The 21,073-nt window shown below is 35.9% G+C and overlaps 3 protein-coding genes across 5 annotated transcripts; all 3 read right to left on the bottom strand.

The window, feature by feature from the left end:
* Positions 1-1,246: 1,246 nt before the first annotated feature.
* On the bottom strand, positions 1,247-9,200 carry LOC108453698 (phosphatidate phosphatase PAH2-like). 3 transcript variants are annotated; one of them, XM_017751964.2, is made up of 13 exons: positions 8,571-9,200; positions 6,913-8,336; positions 5,918-6,686; positions 5,532-5,839; positions 5,325-5,398; positions 4,325-4,409; positions 3,997-4,083; positions 3,754-3,826; positions 2,982-3,025; positions 2,441-2,569; positions 2,253-2,348; positions 1,820-1,959; positions 1,247-1,724 (listed from the first exon to the last, which is right to left on the bottom strand). In XM_017751964.2, exons 2-12 carry the CDS (start codon positions 8,242-8,244, stop codon positions 1,903-1,905), a joined length of 3,054 nt encoding a protein of 1,017 aa, XP_017607453.1. In that variant the 5' UTR covers positions 8,245-8,336; positions 8,571-9,200; the 3' UTR covers positions 1,247-1,724; positions 1,820-1,902. The 3 variants fall into 3 exon arrangements, with proteins under 3 accessions (XP_017607453.1, XP_052884092.1, XP_017607454.1); XM_053028132.1 differs by having other exon boundaries at positions 6,913-9,193; XM_017751965.2 differs by lacking the exon at positions 2,253-2,348 and having other exon boundaries at positions 6,913-9,193.
* Positions 9,201-12,162: 2,962 nt separating this feature from the next.
* On the bottom strand, positions 12,163-13,938 carry LOC108450510 (BRI1 kinase inhibitor 1-like). The gene has a single exon (XM_017748169.2). The coding sequence runs from the start codon at positions 13,256-13,258 to the stop codon at positions 12,311-12,313; it is 948 nt and encodes a 315-aa protein (XP_017603658.1). The 5' UTR covers positions 13,259-13,938; the 3' UTR covers positions 12,163-12,310.
* A 1,408-nt stretch (positions 13,939-15,346) lies between these two features.
* LOC108489922 (probable protein phosphatase 2C 12) lies at positions 15,347-20,778 on the bottom strand. The gene is made up of 10 exons (XM_017794670.2): positions 20,442-20,778; positions 19,766-20,060; positions 19,274-19,445; positions 18,475-18,628; positions 18,328-18,391; positions 17,753-17,860; positions 17,173-17,298; positions 16,507-16,742; positions 16,115-16,317; positions 15,347-16,017 (listed from the first exon to the last, which is right to left on the bottom strand). The coding sequence occupies exons 2-10, from the start codon at positions 19,961-19,963 to the stop codon at positions 15,992-15,994; spliced, it is 1,287 nt and encodes a 428-aa protein (XP_017650159.1). The 5' UTR covers positions 19,964-20,060; positions 20,442-20,778; the 3' UTR covers positions 15,347-15,991.
* Positions 20,779-21,073: the final 295 nt, after the last annotated feature.

The raw sequence follows: 21,073 nt of genomic DNA, 5'->3' as shown, positions 1-21,073 counted from the left end.
GAAACTAGACGACCAAAGCCAAAATGAAAGGTGAACTATCCAAGATTTGGAAGTAAATGTCAACTTCTTCATTATTACAATAGATTTGGATTTGGGATATAATATAAATTTATTTGAATAAAAAGAACAGTTCGAACCTCGCTCCTTAAAGTAAAATGATGATACACCAAACATCCGGAATGCTTGAAATCCTGCATACTAGGTGAATAAGCTATTGCCTATTGTATTTACTATCTGTTCTTTTTTATTCGAGATTATATTTTTGTGAGGTTGAAGTTTTAAATTAAGGACAAAACTCTTCTTATATTATTACGTCAATCTTACACTTCTTTTAAAAAACATTGAATTCCTTATCACTCTAGTTGGTATACTTAATAACCTTAATTATCTAATTCTTGATATAATATAAGCCACGTGTGGTATTACCTCATGTTTTTTTAGACCAAGCGGCCTCGACTTTTTTGCCTAGCTCAGTGCGACAGCTAAAATGAACAGAATTTTATATATGAATCCCCACTTGTCGTCCTTGACTGGTTCCTTGGATTTGTACAAAGCATCAAACATTATAAAGGCTCGAATATGCGTCTGCATGTTTTATTTATGGATATGGTACAAATATGAGAAGCCTTGAATCACTTCTACCTCGGGAAGCCAAAAAATTGTGGAAGGGACAGACAACCAGGTTTTGATTATCGGAAATTGCGATTAAAACTTGTAGCTACTTTGTTGATGGTAAGCGAGATATGAATGTTGACGAGTTCAATGGATGGTTAAAGGGATTTAATGAAGACAACGATAGAAGGATAAGCAAATACGAGCTTGCCAACACCGAGAGGATGGTTTGCTGGGAGAAGAGCAAGCATGGAAGTGATGTCAATGGCAATGGGTTTATTCATGACAATGAGAGATTTTGTTTCTTCTTCTAAAGTGTTTTGATTCGAGTCCACATCCCTTTATTCCTTCCATTCCTTTCTTCTTCTTTGATATGTTTATCTATCTATATGTTGAGTTGAACAAGTTAATAATCCAAAATATCGACTAGTCTTCAAGTTGAATGCTATTATCTACAGCCTGAGAATAAAAAAAATTAAAAAACTTAAAAAAAAAAAATCTCACACTACAGAATGAAAAGAATTTTCAATTAATTATACACATTCATCTTGTATCAGTTTTCTGATGTATATACTCCACTAAATTCTGTAAATTGGATACAGATAATCTTATCTGAACTAATGATGAAAATATATTCTGCATCAACAATAAATATATATATATATTAAAAAAAAAACAAAGATTTAAGACTACCCTTTCTCCCTCGAGAGTTTTTGAGGAATGTGTTCTTACACTTTCTAACTATATCGAATCGCATGGATTCACTATACAGAAATATATATCAGAAAACTGCGACGCCAAATACAACCGAGATGAATCAACCTTTTCTTTTGTGCAAATTAATTCACTTTGGACAACGAGAGTCGGCCAGTCCTATATTTTACAAGACCATGAAGTTCTTGCCAACAGCAATGGATCACACATATAACCCATAATTTCCCCAAACAAGCTTGTGACAATTCTGAAAGATATACAGGCTTTAATGTAGATACCTAGTTAGATCCCGGAAAGTGCAGGCTAAGAGTGGGAAGGTGTCGGCCTCAACTACAACTTGTCTAGTATTGACTGCTCTATGGAGTTACATAAACTGCAGCTCAATTTCCAAGCACATCCTAGAATGTTATTGACACGATTCATTTCAGATAACTAGCCCACAATCTATCTGGAGTTTATAACAAAAAAAGGCAAGACTGACATCAAAATGTACCTCGACAACTCCAAAATCGTGGTAGACATCATTGTCTATCTCAGTATCCGATTGCTCAAGCAACAAAATTCCAGCTGACTTCTTCATATATATATCAGAGGTGGCGGCAGTTTCCAGAAATTCCATGAGTTAAATTCTTCCTGCAATCAAAAGAAATAAAGGATAAAAAAAAATGAAAACCCATAAAAGTAATTAAAGAAAACTAGAGATTTTAAACAATATATCATCAGAAAAAGGCGAGACAGGGGTTATAGTTGTCGCCTAGGTGAAAGATGGAAAATCTAGAAAGCAACGAATAATTGGGTTTCTTATCAAGAGAAAAGGACAACAAAACTCATTTTCAACCATCTTTACAAATGGAAAGGCTCGAATTGGGGGAGAAAAACCCACTCCATATTGTGAGTTATAAATGGAAAAGAACAGGTAAAAAAACCTGCTCAGAGGCCATTGGTGGAAACACGCGATGAACAAGATCATGAAGGGAACTGTAAGATTTCGTGGCAACATGATGATTTGTAACAACCTCACCCTGCAAACTTGCAACGGTTAGAAGAGAAGTTTGGTGCAGTAACATTAGAAGCATTTGGTCATCTTTCTTTAAGCATGAAAATCTTAGATTACCTTTGGATTAATAGTGAAGATTTTCCCTTTTGGGATTCCGACCTTAAGATAGCTCATTTCATCAGTGTCTCTGTTCCCAAAGCCAGCATAGAATGGATTGCAATCTAAAGGAAACAATGCTTTGATATCCTACGAGTCAAGAGAAATGAAGAGAAGGCATTAAAATTTTATTAATTTTAGCCATAAAGAATTTTAAGCTAAAAGTTCAGACACAACATTAAGACAGATTGAGATCACAAGGAATGAAGTGTTGAGGTAAAAACTAATTCAAGAATTGTAATAATATAAAAAAAAATTATAATTAAACCAATTTAAAATCTCATTTTGCGGAGAAGTCCAATAAAATAAGACATCCCTTGAAACACTGTAAGTTCCTCTCAGACCTGTATGCAACCCATCCAACTGATTTGACTCGCAACCCAATGGGAGATGTATAAAAACTTGAAAATGCAGGAAATACTAATATTAATTTATTCAACAGTGAAAATAACACTATCAGATACCATAATCAGAACCAAGTTTGTAAGAGCAGAGAACTAACCTCTAAGCACGCAATCTTGAATTCATGAGGAGCTCTTCTGATAACTGAGAAATATATAGGATGTGTCAGTCCAAATAACGTGATTTAGGGTATTTTTTTGGGGCAGGAGACAATGAGACGAACAAGAAAATATCTATGGAAAACTCAATATGATTGAAGGGTTAATAGCATATGCACCAAATCAGAAACATTATCATTTAACTACTTAACCGTTAATTTGGGTTACAAAGTAGTCATGCATAGGAAGCTTTTAACTTCCTAGGCAAAGGCACATAAGAGGAACACAAGCTTTCATATTAATTGTAGCTCAAAGTGTCACATAACTTAACTTTGACTTTTACGTTTTAATTGCATGTCTCATGCATCTATTTCCAAAGGTAAAACTATGGCTGCTCATCTTAGTTATTGAAGAAATGTCATAAATATCACTAATGCACCATATCTCATGGATTTCATAAAAGTGAATATAAAAGGAGTTATTTGCCTTATCCTACAGTGGATTGGCAATTTAGATGGTCGTATGCCACAAAATCTTTTAATTTCATGTACTAATTAGACTATGAAATTAAAAATGGTAATTTAGAATAACATAACTGATCCTAGACTACTAAATGCATAATTCATGCAACAAAACCCAAAATATAATAGAAGGGAATTAAAATGGTATATGTAGCATATAAACAGCAATCCCAAAACAACAGCCACATATCTCACACATGAAAAGCACCACCAGAAAACTGTTTCATTAAGTCCAGGAAATGCAAACAGTTACCTTCTCTATATAGGGACGGAAAAAGCCCATCTGGGGAAATAACAATTGGACCATCTGGTAAACCCTTACCATCCTACAAACAATAAGATATGTTTGGTAAACAGTTTCCCATTTTTTATGAGCAATGCTGGTAAGCCAAACAAAGAAAAATGACAAAGAAAACATGCTTTTTTTTTTTTTTTGACTTATTGAATCTATTGTTACTGCACAATATAAGAAAAGCATTAAACTAGCACAGTTCACCTGTTTGAGGTTGACTAAAAATTGTCTCGTGATATACGCCTGGGATATCGCCCGTGCACTCAGAAAAAGCAACTCGTACCCATTTTCCTGCAATGTGGAAGAAGAATTTTGATGCATTGAAGAATGCTAACAGTGTTATTCATATTCACGCATATGCAAAATCTGGAAAGGCTATTTCTTTCTACCATCCAAAATAATACCATGATCGTATACCAGGGCCTTTGATAAAATGTACATGGTTTACAAACCAAAGGCCTTTTTCTGGTTATGCACACAAGAAGGAATAAAAGTATCATGAGCTGAAAATTTAAGATGAAAACTAACCAACCTTAATAGCTGAAAATAAATGTGCAACACCTGTTTGTAACCAATCTATCCCAACCATAGGCATGAACTGACCTAGAACATCTGATCTGTATAAACAACATAAATGCCAGAAATGACCGAAAAAGAAACCTCAGTCAGCAGCAGTTCAGAAAATAAGAAATAACCATGGTCAAAGAGAAGCCTATTAAAAATTTCAAAGAGCAACTCAAGGTAATGTGATGCTAGCTATCTCCAATATAATAGTGGGCTGCAAGAGTAGGACTACGAAAACAAGCAGAACTCATTTTCAGAAAAGGACATCCATGAATTTTGAGCCAAGATTAAGATTTGAAGACAAAACAAAATGTATTTGGGTTATCCAAAAGTTTACGCTAATGCTGCATATTATAACAAATAAAAAGGATCGACTGAAACAAAGAACTAAAGAAAAATGCCACCAATAAAGCTCATGGAACTCCTAACAAGTACATTTCTAGTGACTGAAATGACACTAATCATGGCCACTTTCTTGGGGCTATAAAAAGATAGCAATTTGATTTTTTTTTTCCTGGCATATCTTACAACCAGATGATCAAATAGTAGTTCTCTGTTGTTTCACCCTAACCAACAGACTAGCATCCATAACAATGCTTTCTTCTTTCTTTTGTATAAGACTATGAGTGTGTTTCTCAGGCAATTAACCTAAAACTCAGCCCATTGGTGGTATGACTCAATTTGGATGGAGATTCCCCTCCTAACTCAACTGCAAACAAGCTTTAGTACAAAAGCTCACAAAGCCAGTAAAATATAATTACCAAATTAAACTTATATCGATTGTAATGTGAAGCATGTACTGAATATCAATTGTGACATGTGGCTTTCATATAAAACTGACATTTAATTACCAGAAAGTGAAGTTAACGACTTACAAATGAACTTTAACCAATAACCAGTACGCAATCTAAAACATGAAGTAGCATAACATGATGTTCTGGATCAGCAAATCTCAGAAACATCCTTACCTTGTAATTGTCCCATCAACATCTGAGATTACTATACGAGTGTTCCATTTCCACAAATAGATTCTCGCATCAACCTGTTCCGTACATGATTTAGAGTGAGCACATCCAGACTACAACTGCCAAATCAGAATTGACCTTAACAACCAAAACTTAAATAAGAATTCAGAAGGAACATTTAACTTCAAGTAAGAAGTTAGCAAAAAGGACCTGTTGCTTCCCTAGCATAGAGGTGGAAAATGTGAAGGTTATATGATTAATGCCATCCTTTAAATTCAACGATGCCAGCTGTTCAGAGGTCGGAGTGATTGCCCTGATCATCTTCTTCACCTGCTTGGTTTTAAGCACATTTTTATCATCATCACTAGCAACGGCACTGTCTACAGCATTCTTAGCATCCAAACCTCTGTTATCAGCTGGAGCTGACAGCACATCTTTCCTAGATATTGATCTTTTCATAGAAAAAGGCCAAAGCCTCCAGCTTCCACTATGGGAGACTACGGCTTTTGATGGATCCCCTTCAATGGATTTTACCACTCTGTCAAACAAAGAGAAAAAAATGGAACGAAAAGAAAAAGATAACCAAGTTCTCTTACCAATGCAAGGATTGTAAAGAGTATTTTCCAGCTTCCTTGAAGTCTCACTCTCTTTGCAACTTGGCTTTCCATGTGCTAATGGCCGTTCATCATCTTCCTTGATTGATATCCACTTCAGGGTTTCACAACTAGAATCCAGAGAATGGCTTAGAGGAAGATTGTTGTTTACATCAAACTTGGCCACAATAGGCCACGTAGTAGAAAGTGATTCAATCTGCCACCCATTCTTCTCACCAGCTACCTTATGATTTCTAGAAATACTAATAGGATTAGAGACTATCCCTGCCTTTTCAACAGAAAAATCCAGATCAGTTAATGGACTCTCCTGAACAAAATTGTGAGGATTCAAACATGGCTCATTATTCACATTACATAAACCATTTAATTCTTCAGTTTCAGTACAAATTGAGGAATGAAGATCTTTATTTACACAATCTGGCTCATGGAGTTTGAATTCATCAAGGTCACTGAAAAGGAATTGCTCATCCTCTGAAGTCGCCGATGGTGGAACACTTCTCTTTGGGTCACTATCACCATAAAAGTTCTGAGAATCATCAACAGACCCCAAAGAAGGATGGAGAACATCCTTGATAGTTCTAGCATTTTCAACATCATCACCTAAATCACTGATGGTGGAAGTAATGTGAATGCTATGAGACTTCGTTTCCTCCAAACCAATTACAGGATCAACACCGACCATTTCAACTGACATGGTTAATACCCCTTCAGAATCTAACTCCTTGTCCTCATTTTTCTTGAGAACTGTAACCTGAAGTAATACTTCAGTTCAGCAAGACTTTCAACTATCACGAGAATGCTATTCAAAGAGAAAACCTAGGTTCAATATCATTTCTAATGTAGTTCAAAGCAGTTTTGTTGCCTTTAAAAGAGTAATGCATTACTAGATAAGTTGCAAAATTAAGCATACCCTTAAAATCTTATTTTGTTTAAAAAGTCTCTTGCAATTAAACATAACATTTTCGATGAGAGCTCACCTCTGGAAATAGCTCAGTCGCTCTAAGCAGTGGTTCAGCATGAACATGTGCTTTACCATTTTCTATGTCAGAAAGGCACAGTGTTTGATGAGTTTGCTGACTGGAACAATCCAATGTTATTACTGAGCTCTCTGATGTTTTGCAGTAAAGAAAAGCTTGAGGACCATCTGAGACATTCTCCTTAATGGAAATCCCACAGCCTGGTAAAACAACATTGCTTTCATTATCAGCCACTTCTTCATCAAACCACTTGTCAATACACGATTCAAACTTATATTCACTTTGCAGATGAGGAACACTCATCCCTGAGACAGCAACGGTCTCGTTGTCAGCATGATCAAAATTCCTGACACTACGGTCATCAATAGTTCCTAATACATTGGCAATTACTTTGCATTTATCTTCCATAAAACATTCACCTAACAAGGAGGTTTCAACCATTTGCTGCTCAGTGCTTACACAAGACACTTGTACATTAGCTTCCTCAACAGAACATTCTAGGTTCTCAAGGCCAGTATGAGAACAGCTGACATTTTGCTCGTTGCAGTAATCAGTTTTGTCCAGTACGGTCTGGCGATCAATACTCTTTTCCTCCTTATCATGTACATAAGCCTGAGACAGGTTTTCTGCATCATTCTGTATCTCCTCTTTGAAACCTTTATCGGCCAATGCGTCATTTAAAGAAGAAAATCGTAAAGCATTATTGTTTGATCTGATAGAGGTGAGATTGGTAGACCACTTCACCTCCAGCAGCTCAGCAGCAAACTCGGCACGCTCCAATGACTCTGATCTCATTACACCAGTACCACCAGCACCGTCCTGGTAACTATCCTCCTTTGTAGACCTTTCTCCAAAAACACGCCCAAATATCCGTGACCGCCGGGAACTAGTCCGACCCACAAGCTTCCCATTATCCAGATCAACCTGAGCCACTGAGTTTGAGTTATCATTATCATAGCTGCAACTCTCGGACTTCATTGGCTTTCTATTACCAGACAACAGCTCATCCCCGGAAGAAAAAGGAAATGATACACCATCAGATTTACTTTCTTCAACATCAATCTCCCTGAGAAAATATGCTTCCCCTGTATGATCAAGAAACATGCGGAAATTCGCTTCAACGCCATTAACAGCGATGCTTACCGTCCTTACCCTTGACTTTAAAACCCCTTGAAATTTACCGAACTTAACATACCAAGGCGATGATTTGAAGCTCCCATCGGGTTGTTCTACTACAATTATATCCACTGCACCGCCAAAAGGATGAAAGGGACCAGAAAAAGTAAACACACCGCGGGAGATATAGCTACCTAGCCTGCCCACCGCATGCATCCTCCTTTCTATGAATTTCTAGGATCACCCAAATCTCAAATACTTGAAATTTAAACCATAATCTACTGAATAAAAGTGTAGAGCTGTAAATTCTGCAAAAAACCCAGATTAAAAACACTGAAATTTGAGTACATAATTAAAAAGCTCCAATCGATCATATGGTTTTTTTAGCTGAAGACAAAATAAGGCACTCGTTAGAAAGAGAGAAAACAAAATGTATAAATTTGGGAATTGGTCAATGCAAACTAGCTGGAAGAAACAAACAAGAAAAGCATTAATCACACTACCAAAGAAGATAAAAACAGGAGAAAAAAAGGAACACTCACTTCTATTATGTTCGATAGCGTGTTTCTCAGTCGTAAATTCAACGCTAAAAAAAAAAGAAAAAAAAGGAAGAGACGTGACGTGACCAGCCAAGCCAAACTAAATAAAAAAACCAACCGCCAGAAAGAGAAAGGGCAGGCAGACAGTTGACGTTAATTAAAGCATATTCGTATCTGGAAGATATGGTGTAATTAAAATCCCCACCTGCAACAACTAACTAAATAAAAAGAGAATCTACGGCTCTCAAAAAACTAACAAAAGCATAGAAAAGGAAAACACCTGGGAAAAATAGAAAGAGAAAGCTTCAAGCTTGAAAGAAAGGCCAAGAGTGAGAGAGGAAGATCTTTTGTTTTGGTGATTTCCTGTTTTCTAACTCGGGAAATGTCGAGAAAGAGAGATTTGAGAAGAAATCTTTGACATGTCTGCAAGAAGAGCATTTAAGTTAGGTGTAATGTAATTGGTTCTGTCTTTCTCCTAGGACCAGACACCAATAAACACAAAACATCAAACATAAAACATATCTATGCATGAATGAAGATAGAATGAATAACCATATAACAGAACCCAACTACAACCATTGACTAAACTCTAATGAACTTAAGCCGATCCCTTAGTTTAGGATCACTACAAACAATATTGAACTTAAGTATTACTATTCATATTTTTCTTATCAAAAAGAAAGGTTGATATTAAGATTCACATTTTAAATTTATCAATTTTTTTTTTAAAGATTTGTTAGATTTTACTCTTAAGTGTTTGTACTTACAAATCAATTGAGTATCATTTTAATTTAAATCGGTAGATTAAAATTTTTATGATGGATTAACAAGTCAACTCATCCCAATCTGGGCTGTTTCGTTTATGATGTAAATATGGAGATTTTGGACGCTACAAGTGTGAAAATTACATTGCACTTATCATGAAGAAACGCTCTGTTACTACGTGTATGAATATTAAGGAAGATATCACAGTCAAATTTTGCAGGAAAAACAAAGCCATGTCAATTTCTCTATTAGATTCTCTGCCTTGTGGATTTACTATCAAATTAAAAATTTTAATTCTAACCAAATAATAATTATTAAATTCATTAAATTATATTATTTTAAAATTTAATTTGTCAAGCATATTATTGTATCTGTAATCCTATTTCTGTTTGTTATTTTTACATATTACTCACAAAAATCAGTTATTAAATTTAATGATGATCGTTTGTGTTAATACTAAAATTTTGAAATTTAAAAATATAACTACTAAAAATAATTCAATTGGTGAATATGGAGTAAATTTATAACTTTACGCATAATACAAGACTAATAACATAACTTAATCAAATAGATTTAACAGGATTAAAATTTTAAATTTTAAAAAATACAGAGATTAAAATTGATCAAATTAAAATAAAATATTAATTTCAAAAACATAAATCGGAAGGCATGTATTTATTTGGGTCAACCCAAACCATAGGCGCAGTTGGGTCCCCTGAAGTCTAAACAGCTACATCATTCAATCTTGGTGAATGGTTGGTGACAGAAATAAATTCCAACACAGCTTAACTCAATCGATTATATGATAAACTTATAAGATGGGTAAGTAGCCTAGATCTTTACTTTGATGTCAACATGGTGAAACTCAGATTGAACTTTGGATTGTTTTGAGCGTATCGGTTTTCTTTTTTTTTTTTTTTTTGGTATCAGATGTTTCAACTGATCAGTTTTTCCAAATCAGTGGTTTGTCAGCTAGTTGTTATTATCTGATGAACAGGGCTTGCAATTATATTAATAGATGTTTAATCAAATGATCGAATTCCCCTAACCTTGTTGTTTTTTGGAACTCTAATCCAACTGCTATATTTTAGAAAGCTGTCTATTCCTTCTAATATGTTTCTCTCTTTCTGAAAAACTTCAAGAGAAAACACAGGCACAATGACAAAAACTGGTTATGATATTTAGAAATATTCAAGTTAAAGAAGGGGGAAAAAGAAAAGAAAAATAATAATTCCTTGGTCAAAAGAAAATCTTCCATGAAAATTTTCACTAAGACATGGGATTTTCTTGTTAGTCCAATGAAATAGAGACATCATATGACCACAACAACCTCTCAATGTCTCTTTCCTTTCCCTTATAATTGATGGGGAAAGTGTACCCTTCAATCAGTTGCTTCTTTGCTCTTATTTTATTCATCTTTCATGTTCATTGAATTTTGTATCCCTCTGCCACTATTTTTTTATTCTCAAGTTAAATGCTTTAGGTTCATTGTTTGTTTCAGTAACTTTCTTCTGGAAAAGTTTAAATATGAAACAATCCATATCCAGGAAGCATTGCAAAACAATCTGATTCTGTTGTTTTTGTGTACAGTGAAAAATAAACTAACACATTCCATGGACCAGAAAAGGGCACATTACTTTTACATGCTCGCTGTTTCACATCATGATTGTTTAGAATTCCAATCATGGGGGGTTTATTTATTTATTTCTTGAGCCCTGCAGGCATCACCTTTTTGTGGGGCTTCTTTGTTTTTCATGCTGTTTGATAAAAGGGAATTCCCAGGTGGTCAATTCCATGATTTCAGATATATAATCATCCCATATCTAAAATCCCAGCCAATAAAATAATACTAGTTTTTATTTATCTTATTTTAGCAATGCATGCATGTGTATAACTCATGCACACATACTTGAGAAAAATGAGTATCTTGAGCATGGCAGATCTTGTTGCCTTTATAGACTGTGTAGCTTTGTCGTGATGATATTCAGTTTATACACTTAAAGATAAAAGGGGAAACTCAGACAAATGATGCCATCATTACAACCTATCATCATCCTCATTATTATGATCATGGGTTTTTGATCTTAAGATCTGTGGCACTCAAAATGAATCAATGTCTTTGATATGAATTAGCTTCCAACACTGATGAAGGCATATGCAATTAGTTGTGCTTGGTACTTTTGGAGAAATTCTGAAGCTGTCAAGTCATCATGAGCGTCCCAAGCTCTTTTTTGAGACCCACCATTGATACCACTTGATCTTTTAGGGTATCTACGACCATAAATGGTTTTTTGTTCCCTTTTGATTGCCTTTTTTCTTGTAGGGACTGAAGATTTTAAAAAAGCTACTGTGCTCTTCTGTTTAACTTTACTTCCCTCCTACTTGCTGTAGATTCTAACTTTGCTTTTTTCCTGTGGGCTCTTATAGTATTTGAATCATGGGAAAATGCTAAAGAAAGAAAATTTTCAAGCAAAATGACCAGATGAAAAAAAAAATGGGGTAGGCTTGATGATGATTTGTTAATCTTTTTACTGAAAATTTTGTGACCTTTGATATGTGCTGAGGTTAATCACACTGTTTGAGTTCATCAAGGGATTATTAAAACAAAACTCTACTAAACAAACAATAGTAAGAAAATAAAATACGTTATAAATGGCATCTCATATTTAACATACTGGAATTTAACAGCTTTAAGTATTAATTTACTGCAACTAATGAATCATGTGAACTGATTTCTTAGTCCTCAAATCTTTTGAGGTTGAAATTGTGTTAATTGTTTCATCAAACTGTGACATACTCTGCAAGGTAAAAGGCAATGAAAGAACCAGTATTTCATTTTAAGATGGAGAAATTCATTAAAGCAATCATCTCATACTCCTTTATATTGTACCATTTTATACACAGGATAATATATAACTATATATATAAATTGATAGAAGTTGAATAAACATATGAACAGAAGAAAATCAAAATTATGCCTAGCATTTAAATTTGTCTTCCCCTTGAATGGAATTCTTGCAATGAGCAATTGCAGCTTGAATTGCAGCCTGCAACTCTTCCATGGTGCTGTCACTGGTTGAAGAAGGGAAACCTGTGGTTGCAACAAGAAGACCACTGTTTGTAGGCGATGTCCTCATTGAAGCCGGAGCTGAATAATACTCTCCTCTTCCTTTCCTTGATCTCAACTCTTTCTCTTTGTTCTTCCAACTTAAATTGCCTGAAAACGAGTGAGATTGCCTCTGGAGATGCCAGTTATCTCTCCTTCCTCTGAAGAACAACAATGGCCGAACCATCCTCACGTACCTCTTCAAAACATGTCTCAAATCGAATCTCATCTTTGTCTTGTGCTTCTCTTTCTCTTCTGTTTCTCTAACGCCACGCCCTTTGTGGTGCCACCTTGGTAACCCGAATAACGTGAAAGACTTGGACTTTGGCCTTCCGTTGGCTTCGATGTTGTAGCTTTGAGGACGATTCCCGACTTTGCCACGGTTCTTGTTGCTGCTTCTGATATTGCTGTCGCTTTTGCTTTTGCACCCGGTGTTGGGTTTATCAGGTTTTGGTTCATCTGTTACGGGACCGTTGAAGCCATCCAATGAATTTGTAGAGCAACGTGGAGAGACTGGGAGGTGGGAAAGGAGGTGGAGAGGGAGCAAATGACCATGAAAGAAAATGTCATCTGCAGGAGACAAATCGATGGCCATTGAAGGTGGGGTTTTGGTTTTACCAGGGACACTGTTAGACGAAGAGTGGAGAGAGACAACAGTGAAGGAGAATTCATGGGAAGGAGAGGAAGCTGCTGAAGGAGGTGAAGCAGGAGGAGATTGCTTATCTGCTGACCCTTCTTTTGGTTCTTGTTTTAACTTGCCTTCTCCATGCTTTCTGTCTACGACTTGCTCCGTGGTTTTTTGCTGCTGGTAACCATTCATTATTGTAATTAAGCTACCTCCACGATATCTGGTTCAGTATCTGAAATGAAATGAACTATTTCTCCCTTGGGATGGTTTGTTTGTGTGTGTGTGAGAAAGAGGGGGGCGGGATAAGGAGATTTGGAGGCAATGGGGGGAGGGGAGAGAGAGAGAGGTGTATAAATGGGACATATTTTTGGTTACTTTTTTATGTATTATTCTTCAATAGATAGAAAGGGTGGTGGTGCGGTGGCCATTGGTGCACTATGGAGATGAGATGATACAATTAGCAGATTATGAATCAAAAAAGGTTGGTGGGTCCTTGTCAAATTCAACAACTGATACAAAGAAATTTAGATCACAAACATCCAAATTTGCCCACAACAGGCAGATGGTATGGCAAAGTAAAAAAAAAAAATTTAAAAACTTTATTCTCTATATGTGAGTTGTTCTGCCAATAAGAATGGCGAGGGCAAAAAGAAAAAATGTTTAAAGTGGATCATCTTGAGACTACACAGTACACACAGAAAGATGTGCATTCATTCCAAGAGGAATCTTAGAAAATTGAGATTTGAATATAATAACAAGACACTATCATCCTTTCATTTTTACCGGGAGTAACCTATCCTCTCTTTTTGCACGCAAGTTAAGCTTGGGGAGAAAAAAAAAAGGTAGTAGTATGTTTCTTAAGATTTCTTTCTGCTATATTGTTTTTTTTTTTTTTTTTGTGCTTGTAAAACGAGGTTTCAACAACGCTCATCTGTCACCTTGACTTGGAAATGATGTCATCAAGAGGTCTGAGCTGAGGGTTCATATTTAATACTTGCATGGTTCAACTTCAACATACACATTCTTCTGTCCTCCCTTTCTTAATAAGATTCATATGCATTTATACAAAATTTCTCTTTGAAAGGATACGATTTGACATGCCACTTTCAATAGTTGTAAGCTGATTTTGATCATTATTATTTTGGGTTTACTGAAAAAGAGATGCGAATAGCGTCGTAAGCCATTATAATAAACTTATGCAGTTGAAAACTAAATTAATTTGTTTTAAGAATTTAGAAAGAGAGTACGGCCTAGATCCGTATAAATGCAAATGGTTTAAATTGTAGGTGCAGAGATGACTACCCCACCATTAAATGTTAGATGATCATTAAGTCTACGGTGCAAGACTTGAGGCTTAATTGCAAAGCAAAGCAGGCATTGTTGGGGGCAAAAGTTTTCATTCATCAGTCAATTTTTGAAGAAAGGAAAACCATGTGCAGATATGTCTGCGCTTGGTCTCGTGACAGCTAGTTTGAAGCGTCCGATTACACGCAGAGACTTCCACAGTTAGGTGAGATGGTTGTAGACCCAGACGCACGTGTACAAAGATGGTCCTTCCAAGATCAGTAGCCCATGAGGGAATTTTTGGTCATTTAGTTAAGGTCAACATCTTAATCATGGAGGCATTATTTTGGACTGACAGACTCATCTTTGCCACTTGAGCCACTCAAAAAAATAATAATCTTATTCGATTTCTATAAAGATAAGAAGGGAAGGGTGTGAACAAAACAGGGCATAAAACAAATATTTCACGTTCAAAACCCATATAATTAAGATCCTTTATCTTTATTCCTTGGGTCGGTTCTTTTTCTGCTTTTGCCTCTGTCCACTCAATACCTTCCACACTTTCTCTAATAGTTAACTAAGGACAAGAAAACCCAACAATCCCCCACTCTCTACCTTCTAAGAAATGTTATATATCTCATGTTAGAAAATTCCATCGCTTATATTTAGTTTTTGATCTCTAATACCGTGAATAATGAGGGAAGATGTAGGAAACTTGCCCATCTAAGGAACTTGAAAGCGAGTTTCACATGTATGTTGACTAAAGCCAAACACCCTCCAGCCAAGCATTTTCTTCTACTCGCCCCTACAGCAAAGCTGGCCCCAACTGGGATACACGAACAATTCCAGTTTTCAACATATCTATCCTCAGACAAGGCAGGATCCAGCTATTAGGTATCGTTATCATAAAAGATCAAAGCTATATACACAGACTAAGCATACGTGTATTTACGGCTAAAAGATCAACCAACCACAGGCAGAGCTGATTAAAATGAATTTATCAAAACAGTAGAAAATAATATTGAAATAAATAAATAATACAATGCATTGCATTACATTACATTACATTTCTTAAGAAATAATAGAATTGATAAATTTTCCATTCCAAAGATTTAACTTCCCACTTGTCGAAGGAAGGAACAAATAACACCATGAACAAATTTCATTCAGCAAACTAATCATGCAAAGCTTTTCCTAACTTCTGACAAATTCCCTATATATTATAAGCATTACACTTCCAAGTCCACTATCATTTAATGTTAGTTTTATGAATTGGAGCGACTGGTATACAATGGCATGGACATCGATGGAAAAATGGAATAACCTATGAAGCATATCTTGTCTCTTTTTTTAAATTTTTTTTTTCTTTTTCCATTTTCACTCGACTTAAACACAAGTCTTCTTACTTGGAACCCAGAAAACAAAAATCTAAACCCATATCTGAACTTTGTTCTTCTGGCTTGTGAGTATAGATGGAAATGAACCCTCAGTTGAAAGTGGACCAGAATGCTCCATGACCCCCCCAAAAAGAAATTGAAGGAAATTACTATAGTATATGATTGTGATATCTTTCCCATTTACGACCACCTCTGAAACAATTGTTAGTGCCCATAAAATGCTGCAGTAATTTGGGGGGTCTAGCTAATCGCTGTCACTACCATGTCTACCTGAAAACAGAGAAAACAAGAAAAGGATATTCAAGGATCTTTTTAGTACCATAAATTTGCAAAGGGGGGAGATGATATAGGAGAGTTCTGTTATTACTTCCTGATGGTCTTTTCCCTTCCATGGCTTCTTTCTTCTCCTGGCAAGTGGAGCAAAGGAAAGGACCATCCCATGGACGCAACTTTACTGAATTAGATGTCCCAGCATGAATTGAAATACCCTCTCCAGGTTTCATCTCTAATTGACAGACTGCACATGTGAACAGCTTAAACATGTTGCACAGTGGATATTTTGTAGCAAACCTGCATTCAACAGAACGGTTCCTAATAAGATAAAACTACAAACTACTTTTTCGTCTCCTCATTCATAACAAGCTATGCCCCACAAAGCTGATAGAAAGAATAGAAGTATGTGCAAGCCTGATGTTAATCTGACACTTTGAAATAAAAACTTCATGTTTACATGAATAAATTATTATCAAAAGCACAAACCTTTCTGAAAGCATAGCAGATCCCTCCTCAAATAGTTCTTCCACCACATCTGGCTCCATGTATTCTTTATCAGACTGAGAAGATGCCTCAGAATGCTTCTTACGAAACATGGCCTTCAACTTACCTTTTACAGCCTTCTTTGGTGGTGGCAAAGGAGCAGATGGCTTCTCTAGTGGTAAGATATCAACAACAATGCAGGTTGTATCATCTCGAAGACCCTTTGTATGTACAGCTTCCTGTTTGTCAGACCAAGGAGTCAGAAGCAATGAAGAAAGGCAGCGGCCACTAACATTTCGCAAAGCCAGAAGGGCATAGCAAATTGGCCAAAAGAGAAAAAAAAAAGGTGGGAATAGTGCTTCCGGTGGCAACATTTGAAGAGCATAATGTAGACTAGATGTGTGCATGGGTTAGACTTGTATGGACAACTAAAATCCTTGCACAAAGACCAGCCCAACCCATCAAGCCCCAAGTAAGATTTTGGTTTATCATTTTTAAAATAAATTTATAATTAAAATTATTTTAAAATATTTTATTAATAAAAAATCCCAGGCCAAGCCCAAGCTTTAAAATGGCCCAATCCAAATCAGGTCAGGTTTACCAAGGTGCATGGGAAGCTTAGCCCTTGGACAAGTCAAATTTTTAGACAAAAGTAATTGAGAAGCATACTTTCACAATCTGTGCAGCTGCAGCATCTGGTGACATCCCTCGACAGCAATCAAGAGCTACTTCAGCGGATAACACATCCCAAACACCATCACTAGAGATGATTAACCGACCACCAGCTGTAGACAACTGCAGAAAATAAACAAGTAGGTAAAAATAAACTACTAATAACAATAACAATTGAGAAGATTTTCTAATTGAGGAGATCGGTATTAGAGAGCTAGGATGGTGAAACAGCTAGCACCTTTTGAATGAAAAGTAAAAAAAAAAAAAAAAAGTGAAGGCCAAAGCACTTCAATGTGCGAGTATAGAACACATGACGATATGAAATTAATGGCTCAACTACGTCCGTCAGGCTTAAGGTATCAAGAGTTCAGAGAAGATATTTATCCTAAGTTCAATGATGTCCATTTATAGCCAAGTATATAACAAGGTCCTTATCCATAAGGAATAGTTAATTTAACAAGGTGCTCTGAAAGGAAATGTACAGAAAACACTATTTAAGCACAGAAGTTAAATAAAAGTTGCAGACAGGCTAATTACAGATATCAAACGATATTCAGTTAGAATATAAAATACAAACCTTTACTTGTTTTACATATGGAACAGGAACAATGTACTCCCCAACATCCATATCACCAATAGAACGTGACAGACACAAGCCTCCGGGCCAACATCTCAAAGGACCAATCTACAAAACAATGTTACCATTAAGTTGCCCACTTCGATCCATACAATTAATCAAATAAGGTTTTGTACTTGACCGCAGATACTGAAATACTCTATGAAGAACCAATTTATCAGCATATCAATATCATGTTTTTAAGCCTGCATCAAAAGGAGACAGATATGGGGAAAAAATGTTGCCAATTACATTTGTTACAGCTACAATTAGCCAGTTTTACTAAGGAATCCTCTAATTCACATAAATTATCACATAAGTTCTTTTGGTACAATTTTTCAATGAAGCCAACTGAAGTCTGAAACTAGCTTCTACATTGTATTTCCAAGTATTTGTTAGCACAATCATTCACCCGAATTTATATATTGAGGGTGTTAAGTTTCACTGATGGAAATAAATGGATAAGAATCTAGCAAGATTGTTATTACAACACTCAAAAACATCAAGATGCATAATTGTAATGGAAGAGGAGATACCTGTGTACCACCACCAGTATTTAACCGACCAACCTCACCACCACTTGAAGTGATCCGCTCCCTCCTAATAAGATGAAAACAGAAACTATGATATCGGTATGTAGGGGAAACTTCTAAAATCCGGTAAACACTATGTTGATAACTTACTCCTCTTCATTGCATTCAAGCCTATGATCAGCTGACAAGTAATATATTCCACCTTCACCCGATTCAAATATACAACGGGAATCACCAACAGATGCAACTGTTACAACCCATCCATCTATTATCACAAAGGTCACAGTAGTTCCCGATGTTTTTGCTGGAAAGAAAAACATAAAAGGCATATAAATTACTAAACATGCAAGAGAAAACACAAGAAGCTATCAACCAAATTTTAAAAATTAAAAGGAAGAAAAACTGCTTGATAACATGTTGCTCTTCTCCCACTCAATGGGTGAAAGAAATTACATACTTAAGTAAAATCATCTTAACTAAGTAGAGGGGAAATAGTCATAAATTAAAGATCTACTGTAATAAGATCATACAAATATGGGACAAGCTGATCTATAAATAAACTTCTACAAATCTGTTTTCTGCATTTTTTTTCATACAAGAGCAAGCATACATAATATAGCACACATAACCAAACAGTCGCCCCATTACATCCTAAGTAATCAGTAAAACTTCCAAACTGCAACTCTTCCTCTATATAAACACAGTCTTCTCCATGGAGAATCTTAATGATAAAGTAGCACCAAAAATAATAATAAAATGATAGGGAGAAAATTAAATTGTTAGTAGTGAAATAGGATATAATTTGCGTGATAATATCAACCACTCCTGAAGTAAGTGTACAAATCTAATAAAATTAAAATTTTGTCTGGCAAACTACACCCTTTTTGTCCAAAGGTTATCCCATAAAACATATACTCGGATATGTTTACGCAAAGAAAACAACTCATACCTTTCGCTTGAAAATCTTTATCTGTTTTGACAAAGCCTGCAACCAGAGCCCTCGGCAGCGCAGCAACCCATTCATCTCTATTAAGATCCGCAGGAATAGCACTTAGGACATTATTAAGGAGATTCTCTTTAGTGTAAATAGCAGCAGCAGACCCGTTGTGTCCGTCAAAGAGCTATAAGAAAAGAAAGGATTTAGCAAGCCAACCTATATAAAGAGAAAAAGTAGAAAAATAAAGAAGAAATAAAGAAGATCGAGGCTGCATCACTTTAAAAAGCTTCTTCCCAAGGATTTCCTAAAGCAAAAAGATTTCGCAGAACAAAATAAATTGTACAGATTATAACACCAAAATACCTAACAAACCAAAACTTTTAAACATTGATATGCTAGTGACGCAAATAAAAAGGTTTTATGGTAAAGTTTGGCGATTTTGCTTCTGCATTTAGAATGCGGTTACCGTTTAAATAGCTAGTATAAGAGACGGAAAATTCATACCCCGAAAACTGAGAATGTGGCGACGCCATCTCCCATTGCTCTTTGGCATTCAGTTTTAAGCAACGTAAAGTCTTCACCTTTCTTGCTCTGGCTCGCTTGTCCGTGTAAAATCTCTGGATTTTCGATCTTTTCGCTTTCCGATTCTCGTTTTAGTAAAACCGACAGCGGCACTGTTTGATGTTCACCTTTCGAGGACATTGTTAAAATATTTCCAAATCCAAAAACCACACCAGTAGCTAAAAGTCGTCCTCCTAATGCAATGCCTCTAATTCTCCATGAATTCCATTATAAAAGCCTGAAAGGCACACAATGAAGGCTTCAATGATCAAATCTCATCACAAAGGAATAAAAGAAAAATGAATCGATCAATGATCATCTTTTACATATACACACAGCAATGAATGGGATAAAAATCGAGATCTTCAACAAAACAACAGAAAATATAATTAACATAAAATTTAAACGATCAGATTTTACATCAAAAACGAGAGAGTGAGAGAGAGAGAGAGAGAGAGAGAGAGAGAGTCAATGTAGACAAAAAAAAAACACATTATAAAAAGATTCTATAAATCTGTTATCCGCAAAAGAAAAAAAAAAGAGAAGGAATCTCGATTCGTAAAAGAGAAATGCAGATAAGAAGATGGAAAATATATATATAAGGGAAAAATAAAATTACAGTGTGAAGAGAAGGGAATGAAGATGAAGAGAAATCCGTGGATAGCAGAGGACGGAGGGAGATTAGGCGCGAAGAGAATATGAAGAAGACGTAGCGAATTGCATTCGTCGCTGCGACCGAGAAACACGGATCCCGGCGTCCTTCAAATTTTCCATTCTTTCTCGATTGGAAAAAAACCAACTCTTTGGAGCGAGCGAGCGAGCGAGCGAGCGAGAGAGAGAAATGAAAACAGCAGGAGAAAAGAAAAGAACAACGCTCCCTTTAACGATGCGGAATTGAAGCGGCTTTCCTTCTTGATTTTCCCCTTTTTTTTCCATTTTTTCTAATATCTGACGTGGCTGAAACGGAGCCGTTTTTAAGGCTTTGTGTCGTGTTAAATTTATGCTCCTAGCCACGGGCTGCGGGGTATTTTTGAACCGTCGGATAAGAATCAAAAGATATATAAGAAAATATAATTTTTCTGGACTTTGGCCCACAACGAGATATATTCGTGGGCCACACGTTTACCCATTCCCTTTTTTTTTTTTTTTTTGTTTCCTGTTTTTAAAAGAAGCCGCCGAGCTAGAGAGGGTTGGCAGACGGTTAAACAAAACGACGCGTAGGTGTATTAAGGTAGATTTCACGAAGGGACG

The sequence above is a fragment of the Gossypium arboreum genome, chromosome 5 (genome assembly GCF_025698485.1).
Source record: "Gossypium arboreum isolate Shixiya-1 chromosome 5, ASM2569848v2, whole genome shotgun sequence".
Taxonomy (NCBI): domain Eukaryota; kingdom Viridiplantae; phylum Streptophyta; class Magnoliopsida; order Malvales; family Malvaceae; genus Gossypium; species Gossypium arboreum.
The sequence above is the reverse complement of the archived record's forward strand: the minus strand, read 5'-3'. Positions and strand labels throughout refer to the sequence as shown.